Genomic DNA, 13,265 nt, shown 5'->3' with positions numbered 1-13,265 from the left:
GACACACTGAACTCTATCTGAGAAGTAGTTGGTGAACCAGGCAAGGCAGTCATTTGAGAAGCCAAGGCTATTGAATCTGCCGATAAGAATGCGGTGATTGACAGAGTCGAAAGCCTTGGCCAGGTCGATGAAGACGGCTACACAGTACTGTCTTTTATCGATGGAGGTTATGATATCGTATTGGACCTTGAGCGTGGCTGAGGTGCACCCATGACCAGCTCGGAAACCAGATTTCATGGTGGAGAAGGTACAGTGGGATTCGAAATGGTCGGTGTTCTGTTTGCTAACTTGGCTTTTGAAGATTTTAGAAAGGCAGGACAGGATGGATATAGGTCTATAACAGTTTGGGTCTAGTGTCACACTCTTTGGAGAGGGGGATGACCGCGGCAGCTTTCCAATCTTTGGGGATCTCAGACGATACGAAAGAGAGGTTGAATAGGCAGCTAATAGGGGTTGCAACAATTTCGGCAGATCATTTTAGGAAGAGAGGGTCCAGATTGTCTAGCCCAGCTGATTTGTAGGGATCCAGATTTTGCAGCTCTTTCAGAATATCAGCTGTCTGGATTTGGGTGAAGGAGAAGCGGTGGGGGGGGGGCATGGGCAAGTTGCTGCAGGGGGTGCTGAGATGTTGGCCGGTGTAGGGGTAGCTAGGTGGAAAGCATGGCCAGCCGTAGAAAAATGCTTATTGAAATGACCGATTATCGTTGATTTATCGGTGGTGACAATGTTTCCTATCCTCAGTGTAGTGGGCAGCTGGGAGGAGGTGCTCTTATTCTCCATGGACTTTACAGTGTCCCAGAACTTTTTGGAATTAGTGCTACAGGATGCAAAATTCTGTTTGAAAAAACTAGCCTTAGCTTTCCTAACTGACTGAGTGTATTGGTTCCTGACTTCCCTGAAAAGTTGCATATCACGGGGGCTGTTCGATGCTAATGCAGAACGCCACAGGATGTTTTTGTGCTGGTCAAGGGCAGTCAAATCTCGGATGAACCAAGGGCTATATCTGTTCTTACTTCTACATTTTTGGAATGGGGCATGCTTATTTGAGATGGTGAGGAAAGCACTTTTGAAGAGCAACCAGGCATCCTCTACTGACGGGATGAGGTCAATATACTTCCAGGATACCTGGGTCATGATGAATGTAAACTTCACTTTTTGGTAGCTGTTCAATAAACAACTTTCCAAGTCAAATTTGCTCTCTCTTTTCAGTGGCTAATGTTGGGCTCAGACACTGAAAGCTGTCATTTTTTCCAATCAAAGGTTCCTCTGTGGATTTGTATGTGTTTAGCCCCTACTCTTGGAATTACGTTAGGGGGACCCTCCTAGATTTAACCCCAAATCCAATATGGCATCAAATCCAATAAGGCTGCCACAATACCATTTAAATGGTGGTTTAAATTAGTCTTAAGCCTCTTTGACGATCATTGAGACAAATGTGAGGCTCCAGCAAAAGGAAAGAGAATCCAACCCTGACACCCTCTCCCTAGCTCTACAACTAGCACCCACTGTGGTATAAGTTCCCTTCCAGGATTGGGCTCTTAATTACTTCACCTCTGTATCATTTAGAAGTGAGCTTTTTTATTGCTAGTCCAAAACGTCTGCCTGAATCCAACATGACCTGCTGGCGCACTGCATTTGTGATGCACATTGGGATGTTCCCATGTTCTTATACTACTTTCACATAGGATTTACGGTATTTTGCCTATGAAAAAAATGGTGCAACGTCTACATGACCCCATTACAAACAGGCCCATTTCTACAACCTGCAGGTTCTACAACCTACATACGCCTTTTATACCTCCCGTGTGCATGCCGCTGACGAATGGTAGTAGTGGTGTGCGGATGTGGCAGGGAGTTTATTTTAATAAATCCATTGAGAATATACACCATCAAAAATAAATCCATTATTATTTTGTTTAGGTTGGTCCTAATAAACATTATAAGACTAATAAAAGGAATTTAAAAAATAATAGAAATGCAGGCGAAGGGTCTTACGTTGAGTGTCTTCATCATGATACCGATTGAAAATAATAGCAATCTATGTTTTCGAAAAGCATTCGAGTCTTGTGTGTTCATGTTTCGCAACCTCCGCCAGCTTTTGGAGTTGCCTATACATGATCAAGCAAAATAATAGGTCTACACTTGATTTAGCCTACTTTATGGCATTCTGAATGTTTCTGATCAGTGATAGATGAACAAACAAATAGATGAGCTATACCACCTCCACGTATTTGCCCAGCCAGAGAATTAACCAAATATACAGATGGAAATTCAGTGAATCAAAATCACATTGATTGATTAAGACAAGTCACAGGCTTTTGTTCGGGACTAGGCCTAGGCTTCTAAGCGACTGCCAGTGAAGAGCAAAATAATCCACTTGTTAAGCTACATAACATGCTGTCAAAATGTTGTGATTGCCTACGGAGCTGTGAGGGGAACGGCACCTCCGTACCTTCAGGCTCTGATCAGGCCCTACACCCAAACAAGGGCACTGCGTTCATCCACCTCTGGCCTGCTGGCCCCCCTACCTCTGAGGAAGCACAGTTCCCGCTCAGCCCAGTCAAAACTGTTCGCTGCTCTGGCACCCCAATGGTGGAACAAGCTCCCTCACGACGCCAGGACAGCGGAGTCAATCACCACCTTCCGGAGACACCTGAAACCCCACCTCTTTAAGGAATACCTAGGATAGGATAAAGTAATCCTTCTAACCCCCCCCTTAAAAGATTTAGATGCACTATTGTAAAGTGGTTGTTCCACTGGATATCATAAGGTGAATGCACCAATTTGTAAGTCGCTCTGGATAAGAGCGTCTGCTAAATGACTTAAATGTAAATAAATGTAAATGTAATCAGGCCTAATAAATGAGCCAACCAGACAAGATGATCATGAGCAGCATTCACCTCAACTTAGCTAACCTTTCTCCAGCCTAATTGTAGCCTAACCAATATGCAAACGGTGATTCAGTGAAAAGGAAAATAGAAATGGCTAGATTTTTATTGTATTTTTTCCCCAATTTTGATCTTGTCTCATCGTTGCAACTCCCCAACAGGCTCGGGAGGTGAAGGTCGAGTCATGCATCCTCCGAAACATTACCTGCCAAACCACGCTTCTTAACACCCGCTTAACCTGGAAGTCAGCCGCACCAATGTGTCAGAGGAAACACAGTTCACCTGACGACGAGGTCAGCCTGCAGGCGCCCAGCCCACCACAAGGAGTTATTATAGCGCGATGAACCAAGTAATTGCCCCCCCCCCCGGCCAAACCCTCCCCTAACCCGGACGATGCTGGGCCAATTTAACCCGGGTCTGTGGTAAAATTGGCGGGGCGCTAAAGTTGCTGGAAAACGCGTCTTGGTTTGAAAGGTGTATTATTCTTTTTGAGTTGAGCTGGCACATTGCTTCTTCCAGACAATCATATCCACCATCTTGGCTGTCTGCCCTGGAGTTGCCATATATGTTGACTTGGTGACAGTTATGGTGTATGGGGAGGATGCAACCAAACAAGACCAGAGCATAAGACAGGTATTCACTGCAATGAACCAACGCAATCTGACGATCAAGAACTTATTGGGCCTTCACATGGTATAGGAATTACACTTCTCCAATGCCAGTGATGTCCTGAATCTCACAGAACTGTCCTTGATAGGCCTACTCCACCATCAGTCCTTCCCTCGGGAAGTTACTAGAGACGGAGACACCATGGAATTGGACTGCCACTTCAGGACAACAGCGTCTGGAAATGGATGGCGTGCATTGTCCTCATATGTACCTGTTTTGCTACCAATCATGGCTGGCCAGCCCATGTGACACCAGAAATGGACACGCATGGGAAGAATGAGCATTCATGCTTATGTATTGGTCTGGAAACTGCAGTAATCCCAATATCCCTATAAGGACAAATGCTATTTATGGAAAACAAGAGGCACCTTAGGATGGTCAAACTTGCTGTATGTGATTGTTTATTTGGTGGCTGGGGATTGACCGCGATAGTGGTCTTTGTGCACCATACTTGATCAGCTCTACCTCCTCAGCAAGCCTTTTACTTCCCATCAAAGCTCAGAGATCATCTTCAAATGTATATGTGTGTGGGGCTGTGCTATGTCCCTCACAACCAACACTTCTTAGTCAGAGTGTAGCTAGCTCATACAATAACTAACCTCTAAGTAACCTGAGGTCACCCTCACAGGTTCTGTCACTCTCCACATCTCCTGCTGTGTGTGTGCCCCAGTCTGTTATCAATGCCAACCACCCACAGTTAACATTGGCCAAATTATCCTCCTACCTGACTTCCAAAGAAATATGTTGTATGTAACCTGCAGGACTTTTTGCCACATTCAACATTAAAAAAAACTTGACCCACAGTGCAATTGGGCGTTGAAAAGATCTAAAGGCAAGTCTGTTTGTGACAGGCCTTTCACAGACTTTCCTTCACAACCAGACCAACCATTCCACTACTGGATGATCCCCATCATCATTCAGGCTGGGATAACATTCCAGTTAGTCAAGGGGTCTCTTTGGTATGCAAGCTTCATCTGCTGACTGGCTATAGAGAACTGTACAAATGGAAACTGATCACTCCGCCAGTCACACAGCAAGGATACTAGCCCTTGCCCAGAATGACCACTCAATCAATCAATCAAATGTATTTATAAAGGCCTTTTTACATCAGCCGATGTCACAAAGTGCTGTTAGCTGAGCAAGCAGGTCAGGGCCCCAAAACTACAACCACCACTGGCTACCTTGTCTCCTCACCCTGTAAGGACACACTCATGTCCTGGTCACCTCAAAGACTTTGAATCAACCCTGCACACTTAGATATATTGGGGAAATACACTACTAGAGTAGCTGACTGACTGTTGTATTACGGTTGCTTTCCTGTAACTTAGTTACGCTACTGTGTTGTGAAAGCCTTATTATATTTTGTGGAATTGCCCATTGTTGATATGCTGTAAGTGTGTGAATGAGATTAAAACACGAACACACTGTAATAAGAGATCTGTGAGTCGGAAAGCAGGTGAAACGTTTGATAAAGAGGAAGGGAGAAGCAAGAGAAGATGTGACACACACGTTGAGAAAGTGGTTGGCTTCGGCTATTCAAACACAACAGAGGCATGGCATGGCCTAGTTAAATAAAGGTTAAATAAAATTAAAAAAAGAAAAGAAAATGGCAGTGCCACTCATAGTCCTAGATATACCTTATGAAACCATTTTAAAGACAGAGTAACACAAAATGAACGCGGGCTGCTTATATGCAGGCGAAGGTGTTTGAGTGTAATCATGTGGCCATATTGAATTCAGAATAAAATTCACACCAACAGTCTTTATAGGCATGAGTGGTGTACACAATTCTGAAAAAATGACACATTCGTATTTACAAGTGATTTAACCTCCATCAAATATTATTATGGCAGTCATATTTGATTTTGGAAACCATATTGTATTTGAGGCAAAATATAAAGATAATCTGGGATTTTCACTTTGATTTAATTGCACAAATAAGGGCTAAAAATAAAAAATCCTTTCAGGAACCTTGGACCTCAAAAAATGTAATTTCTGTATGGATTTTTGTCAGGCTGGACGATACAGCACTGAATGAGAGCAAAATTGACTTGGAAAGTTGTCTATTGAACATCTACACAAACATACACACAGTCTCACCCTGGCAGTGCCTGATAGGGACAGGCGTTTTGCCGCTCTGATCCTTTGGCTCTGAGTGTGATTCAACAGTATCAGCATAACAGCAGATCAACAGTCCATTGCCCCATGCTGTTCTTATGTGGTACCACTTAACCAGCTACAGTCAGCTACAGGTTATGCAGTAGCTCCAGTTCTGCACGGCTTCATGTCCAACTACAAATACATGGCTCTGTAAATGATCAACAAATGAAATGACACTCTCTAAAACGCATGAAAATTGAAATATCAAGAGATGTTGTGTTAGCCCATTAGATGAGCGTGTTAATATCAAGAGATGTTGTGTTAGCCCAGTAGATGAGCGTGTTAATATCAAGAGATGTGGTGTTAGCCCAGTAGATGAGCGTGTTAATATCAAGAGATGTGGTGTTAGCCCAGTAGATGAGCGTGTTAATATCAAGAGATGTGGTGTTAGCCCAGTAGATGAGCGTGTTAATATCAAGAGATGTTGTGTTAGCCCAGTAGATGAGCGTGTTAATATCAAGAGATGTGGTGTTAGCCCAGTAGATGAGCGTGTTAATATCAAGAGATGTGGTGTTAGCCCAGTAGATGAGCGTGTTAATATCAAGAGATGTGGTGTTAGCCCAGTAGATGAGCGTGTTAATATCAAGAGATGTGGTGTTAGCCCAGTAGATGAGCGTGTTAATATCAAGTAATGTGGTGTTAGCCTAGTGGATGAGCATGTTAATTGCATACATTAGTACATAAGCACGTATGTCTTATTTATGTTAATAGTATGCATTATTTCTATTTCTATATGTATTAGAGCACGTGTTCCTCCATGGAATGCGTTTAACAGGAGTGTCTGCGGGTTTTCGCTCCTCCCTTGTACTTGATTGATGAATTAAGGTCACTAATTAGTAAAGAACTCCCCTCACATGGTTGTCTAGGTCTTAATTGAAAGGAAAAAACTAAAACCTGCAGACCCTAGGCCCTCTATGGAATGAGTTTGACACCCCTGCATTAGAGTATGCGTACATAAAATCAAGGTCAGGCGACGTCTCACTAAATCGGCCTTGATCGTTTCCCAGATCATACATTAAAAGAAACGTTTATTGGCTGTGTTATTGGCTTAGTTAAACCATCTCCAGAGAGATGGAATGGTGCCGTGCCTTCGCTATCTCACTGTCTCTGTCAGATCCATTATGTAGCATTTAGAATAGAGATGTAATATAGCTAGAGACGTTGGAGTTTGAACTGAATGTATCAGCATCTATAAATGGGAGAGCTTTATGACCCATGTACTGAATGGCCCGTCACACTGTAAGCACTGCTAGGTCTCCCCATTGATCTGAATGGAACTGAAGGCCGCTTAGCCGACTTCTTGGAGCATGTCCAAGGAAATGTTTTTATGTGGCCAATCAAACATGTTCCCTGTGTTCGGAATTCCCAAGGTACCACAGCTAGCCAGTTTACTACGATAATCTCAGATCAGTATGCAGACGCGTGGCCGACGCAAACAGCTCCAGGTACAGCGCTAGCCTTTTCTAAGATTGTAACTGAAGAAAGCTGTTAAACCCTTTACTAGCCTTTTTATATAGCCAACAACCACAAAAATCATAATTCATCTGGTATTAAATGATTTGCTTGGCTGAAAATCCTCTATGTTCCCCACAGCTTTCGTTCATTCCTACAAGCATATTGCTTTCTCCTGATTGCTGATGTGTATGTGTTTGTGTGTGTATGTGTATTTGTGGATATTGTATGTGTATTTTTGTGTGGTAACATTGTCAATACTTCATAACTGATATTTCAACCATGGGGAATCATCAATCCCTTTCCTATCCCCCACCAATATCTCCTTCCCTCTGGATGAATGAGTTCTCCCCTTCCCCTTCTCTTCTTCTCTCCCTGATATCTGCCTTTCCTCTTCAGATGGGCCTCTGGAGCTGCCCCTGTTCCAGCTGATCCCGTCCCAGAGACAGGTGGTGTTCCGTGGGGACCGGCTACCTCTGCAGTGCACCGTGTCATACCTGGACCCCTCGGTCAAGCTGCGCTGGCGCCACAATGGTCACGCCATCCACAGCAATGAGGGCAGGGGTGTCTACGTGGAGGAAACCCTGGTCCATGACTGCTGCCTGCTAACCAGGTAGGGGGTATTGGGGACATGAGGGGAGAGCTAATCGCTCTCGCTCGCTCGCTGACACACACACACACACACACACGCATGCACTCATGTGTAACAGTTGTGCAGTACTTTCACACGCATGCACGTGTCTGTGCTCATGCGGTACAGTTGTGCAGTACACACACACAAACACTCACCCACATCACTGCGTCTCGCTTATCATGCTCACATGCCCTGACACACAACCACACACATCTGTATGCAAACATACACAACACAAACACTCACACACCATCCCCTTTCTCTCCCTTATTGTAGCCGTGATTTACTTCATGGTATCGTCCACTCTTGATAGGGATCTGAAAGGACAGGGACAGAATTGGGTTGGCAGTGTGCCACCACCTCTGAGAGCCAATCTGTGCCCCTCTGGAGGTTTTCAGAGCGCTCCGGGAACGTTGTCGGAGCATTCGGTGATCACACACTGACAGGAACAGATGCGGAAGCATAATTACAGTGATAATGCGGTCAGCAGCGCTGCTTTTCTCACATTTTTGGGGCCCGTCCCAACACATCCTCTTCCTCTCTTTGTTTCCTCTTCAGGCTACTGTTTCTGTTAGCTTGGCAGAAGACCTGGATTCAAAAACGATTTGAAATCATTTAAAACACTTTATATGTGCTCAATTGAGTTTGCCTGGCTTATTGGACCAATCAAATCATCTCAAACCGGTAAATCCCGCCCATCTGGCCCTCTAGACATGCTAAAGCGAACCCTCAAAGTATTGGAACAATTTTCAAATGGTATTTGAATCCAGGTCTGCTTGGCGGCAAGCAGGCTCATATGGAAGAGCACATTGCTGTTGATTAGTTTAACTGCTGCTATGCTCTGAGCCGGGGGCTCTAACATAAATATTGATGGAGTGTTGACAGAAATATTTTTTCCCTGTGTCAACAGGGCCGGAACACTCATTGTCACGGTTTACATAGCACCCGGAATGCCAGCTCCTTTCCCAGATCTGGGAAGGATACCGTCCCGGAATACCGTCGCTCCCACTGCTCCTGATTTGACCAACATTCCCACTTGATGTTGACGTGTACTATTATGTTATATTCTCTATAGCTTTGTGGCTGAGTTGATTGTCTCCTAGTATGAGGATTACTGAAAAGATATGTTGCGTGTCCACTTAAATATCTCAATAGGCTAACGGCATTCAGTGTTACCCTTCCTTCCTGCATTTAGTTTGTATTGACAGATTGTTCTGTTGCGGACTGCCAAAATGGAATGACAGCATTGCCTCTCCAATGAGGTCTGTAATTCACACCTGGCCACTCATTCCGAACTGGCTAATGGCTGTGGATCATTCGCAGCTCATAGTAACTAACAGCTGTAGTGTTAAGTTGTGAATTGTGTGTACACACAAAAGCCCATCAAGCTGCTCTGGTGAATGAATCACTTGTATGTGTGAATGGGCTGAAGAGTGATTAACACATGCCTGTGTACTCTACAGCATACAGAGCAGAGTGGATCGGGCCTGATAGAGAGTCAACCCAGTGTCCATTGTTAGGTGGTGTTCTGTTCTAATGGGACGTCCTTACGCAATCTAACTCCATTAAGTGGCTCGGGGATTTGTGACGTTCATCAGTGTGAGTCGAGCCCTCTGACTCCTCACAGCAACGCACGCACTTCAGGAACACACTCTAGCATGCACGTGTAGACACACACACACACACACACACACACACAAACACTTCCAACTCTCCTTTTCCACTACTGCGTCCCTGTGCGGAATGTGATGGATTTAGCCTCACTCTCATTCTGATTAGGACTCGCAATTAGCCGGCGCTTTCCCTTGTATACACAAATTATGCAATTTTCTCCATCGAAGTGGAACCTATACGGTCATGTTGCTCTTGGCAGCCACAGGCACAGTCAAGCTTTCCCAGCAGAGTGAAAAAAGGCAAGCTGGAACTGAGGAACTGCCTTGTTTTCCACTGCAGACTGTTGAGTGTATAAAACGTCCCATCCAACAAAAACACAGCTCTCAGCCCAGTCTGAGCTCCTATATCATCAACAAGTGTGTCGACAGACAAGTAGGGAATTAGAGAGAGGGGGGACTTTCTGGCCCTGGTGCTCTCATTAAATAAAGTATCAGGGATTAGTAATGCTCTGACCTGCCCGCCATGCCAGCAGCTAGGCCTGAGTCAATGCCAGTTTAATGACATGAGGCCGTATTTTCAATCGTTATGCTCTCTCTGTTGATGGAGTTCACTTTGAAATAACGTTCTCTTAGCAGTGTGTGTCTGTGTGAGTCAGTACCTCTAGCCCTGTATGATGGCCCACTGGAGAGGAAAAGTCTAAAAACACAGGATTTAAGATGTAGCTAAACCCCCCCCCCCGATGTGTTCTTTGATCAGACACGCTGAAGTCATATTGAATTTGGATTTTATGACCCCCTATTAAGGTGTTCCCAAAATGTTTTCATAGCTTTTCTCTCACCTCAATTGAGTGTGGTCACAAACCAATGTTGCCCATTCCTCAGAGGGTGCCATGTTACACTGTGCCAGTGTAAACATTCAGCATATGTTACGTAGTCTTGCTGTCACTGAGGACATTTGGGGTGACGCTCACAGGCACAGGATGATAAGATCTTCCATTTCCCTATTTCATTCAGAATTTTGACCCCAAATAATGGTCCCTGAATACTGATGCCGGTGCTGTGTGTGTGTGTGTGTGTGTGTGTGGCTGGCCCAGGCTGCTGCAGACTGTGTAATGTTGCCAGGCTAAACTCTCAGTAACTGATGCTAGCGGAGGACATGGGACCAGCATGTGAATCATGCCCCATTAATCAAGCACTTGAAAGCCTGTAGCTAGCTGCCGCTTCGGAGGTATCTTTCTTAATCCCCTCCATTTTTAATCACCCTAATATGCCACTGAACTGAGAGGAAAAGCTCTACCTCGTTCTCTGATGGGTTTCTCGCTCGCTCTCTCTGCTCTCTCTCTCTCGCTCTCTGCTCTCTCGCTCTCCTTTTCTTTTCTCCCTCGCACCTTTCGCTCTCCAGGCATTTTTTTTAAATCTGTTCTGTTTCTCCCATTTCTATTTCTAACTTTCTCATTCTCCTCATCCCTTGATTTAACTTCACACTTCTCCTCAAGCTGATTGGCTCCTGGAATGTTCCTGCCACTGTGTTCTAAACCAGCACATGAGAGAACGTAGAGCAACTCCCGAAATAGCGATGGGTCCAAAATGTCCTCCACCGGTACCCAGCACCTCTCCTCCGGACCGTACCCCTCCCAGTCCACGAGGTACTGCAGGCCCCTTACCTGGCGCCTGGAGTCCAAGATGGACTGGACTGTGTACGCTGGGGCCCCCCCGATGTTCGGGGGGGGCGGAGGGACCTCCTGTACCTCAGCGTCCTGCAGCGGACCAGCTACCACCGGCCTGAGGAGAGACACATGAAACGAGGGGTTAATACGATAATAAGAGGGAAGCTGTAACCTGTAACACACCTCATTTATTCTCCTGAGGACTTTAAATGGCCCCACAAACCGCAGACCCAGTTTCCGGCAGGGCAGGCGGAGGGGCAGGTTCCGGGTTGAGAGCCAGACTCTCTCCCCCGGGGTAAACACGGGGGCCTCACTGCGGCGACGGTCTGCGGTCTCCTTCTGTCGTCCCCTGGCCCATTCAATGGATTCTTGAACGGCATTCCAGGTCTCCCTAGAGCGCTGGACCCAGTCCTCTACTGTAGGGGCCTCCGTGTGGCTCTGATGCCAGGGCATCAGGACCGGCTGGTAACCCAACACACACTGGAAAGACGATAGGTTGGTAGAGGAGTGGCAGAGAGAGTTCTGTGCCATCTCGGCCCATGGCACGAACCTCGCCCACTCCCCTGGCCGGTCCCGGCAGTAGGACCGCAGAAACCTGCCCACATCCTGATTAATCCTCTCTACCTGTCCATTACTCTCGGGGTGAAAACCTGAGGTCAAACTGACCGAAACCCCCAGTCGCTCCATAAACGCCCGCCACACCCGGGACATGAACTGGGGACCTCGATCAGAGACGATGTCCTCAGGCACCCCGTAGTGCCAGAAGACGTGGGTGAATAGAGCCTCTGCAGTCTGCAGGGCCGTAGGAAGACCGGGTAAAGGGAGCAGACGGCAGGACTTAGAGAACCGATCCACAACGACCAGGATCATGGTGTTCCCCTGAGACGGCGGGAGATCGGTGAGGAAATCCACCGACAGGTGAGACCATGGTCGCTGTGGAATGGGGAGGGGCTGTAATGTCCCTCTAGGCAGGTGCCTAGGAGCCTTACACTGGAGGAGACATAGCGCCGAACAGGAGGAGACATAGCGTCTCACATCTTTCACCAAGGTGGGCCACCAGTATTTCCCACTAAGACCCCGCACCGTCCGCTCAATCCCTGGGTGATCCGAGGAGGGTAACGTGTGCGCCCACCGGATCAACCGATCACGGACACAGAGCTGGACGTACTTACGACCCACGGGACCTTGAGGGGGAGTAGGTTCCGCCCGTAATGCCCACTCAATGTCCACATCCACCTCCCAGACCACCGGTGCCACTAAGCAGGAGGCTGGAAGTATGGGAGTGGGATCGGTGGACCGTTCCTCGGTGTCATGGAGACGAGACAGTACGTCAGCCTTAGTGTTTCGGGAACCTGGGATGTACGAGATCGTAAACTGAAATCTCGTAAAGAACATTGCCCACCTGGCTTGACGAAGGTTCAGTCTCCTTGCCGCCCAGATGTACTCCATGTTATGGTGGTCGGTCCAGATGAGAAAAGGGTGTCGCGCCCCCTCAAGCCAATGTCTCCACACCTTCAGGGCTCTTACCACAGCCAGCAACTCCCTGTCCCCCACATCATAGTTATGCTCCGCCGGGCTCAGCTTCTTAGAGAAGAAAGCACAGGGGCGAAGCTTCGGGGGCTCGCCCGAGCGCTGTGATAGCACAGCTCCCACCCCAGCCTCGGATGCGTCCACCTCCACTATGAATGGCAAAGAGGGATCCGGGTGCGCCAGCACTGGAGCATCGGTAAACAGAGCCTTCAGCCGACTAAAAGCCCTGTCCGCCTCTGCCGACCACCGCAACCGCACCGGGCTCCCCTTCATCAGTGAGGTAATGGGAGCCGCCACCTGCCCAAAGCCCTGGATAAACCTCCGGTAGTAATTGGCAAACCCCAAGAACCGCTGCACCTCCTTCACCGTGGTGGGAGTCGGACAATTACGCACAGCCAAAATGCGGTCACATTCCATCACCATCCCGGATGTGGAAATGCAATACCCAAGGAAAGAGACTGCTTGTTTGGAGAACTCACATTTCTCAGCCTTGACGTATAGGTCATGCTCCAACAGTCGCCCAAGCACTTTGCGCACCAGGGACACATGTACGGCGCGGGTGGGGGAGTAGATCAGAATGTCGTCGATGTACACCACCACACCCTGACCTAGCAGGTCCCGGAGAATCTCATCCACAAAGGATTGGAAGACG

General features: G+C 47.0%; 1 protein-coding gene across 2 annotated transcripts in view; it reads left to right on the top strand.

Annotated features, from left to right (window-relative positions):
* Positions 1-13,265, top strand: part of LOC106604940 (adhesion G protein-coupled receptor A3) — a 286,173-nt gene that overhangs the window by 80,678 nt on the left and 192,230 nt on the right. For both annotated transcript variants that reach the window (XM_014200102.2, XM_014200092.2), the window contains exon 7: positions 7,569-7,782. In XM_014200102.2, the coding sequence (XP_014055577.2) occupies positions 7,569-7,782 (214 nt within the window). The remainder of the gene's footprint in view (positions 1-7,568; positions 7,783-13,265) is intronic.

The sequence above is a fragment of the Salmo salar genome, chromosome ssa01, assembly GCF_905237065.1.
Source record: "Salmo salar chromosome ssa01, Ssal_v3.1, whole genome shotgun sequence".
Lineage (NCBI taxonomy): Eukaryota > Metazoa > Chordata > Actinopteri > Salmoniformes > Salmonidae > Salmo > Salmo salar.
Note: the sequence above shows the minus strand (reverse complement) of the source record. Positions and strands in the feature narration are given on the sequence as shown.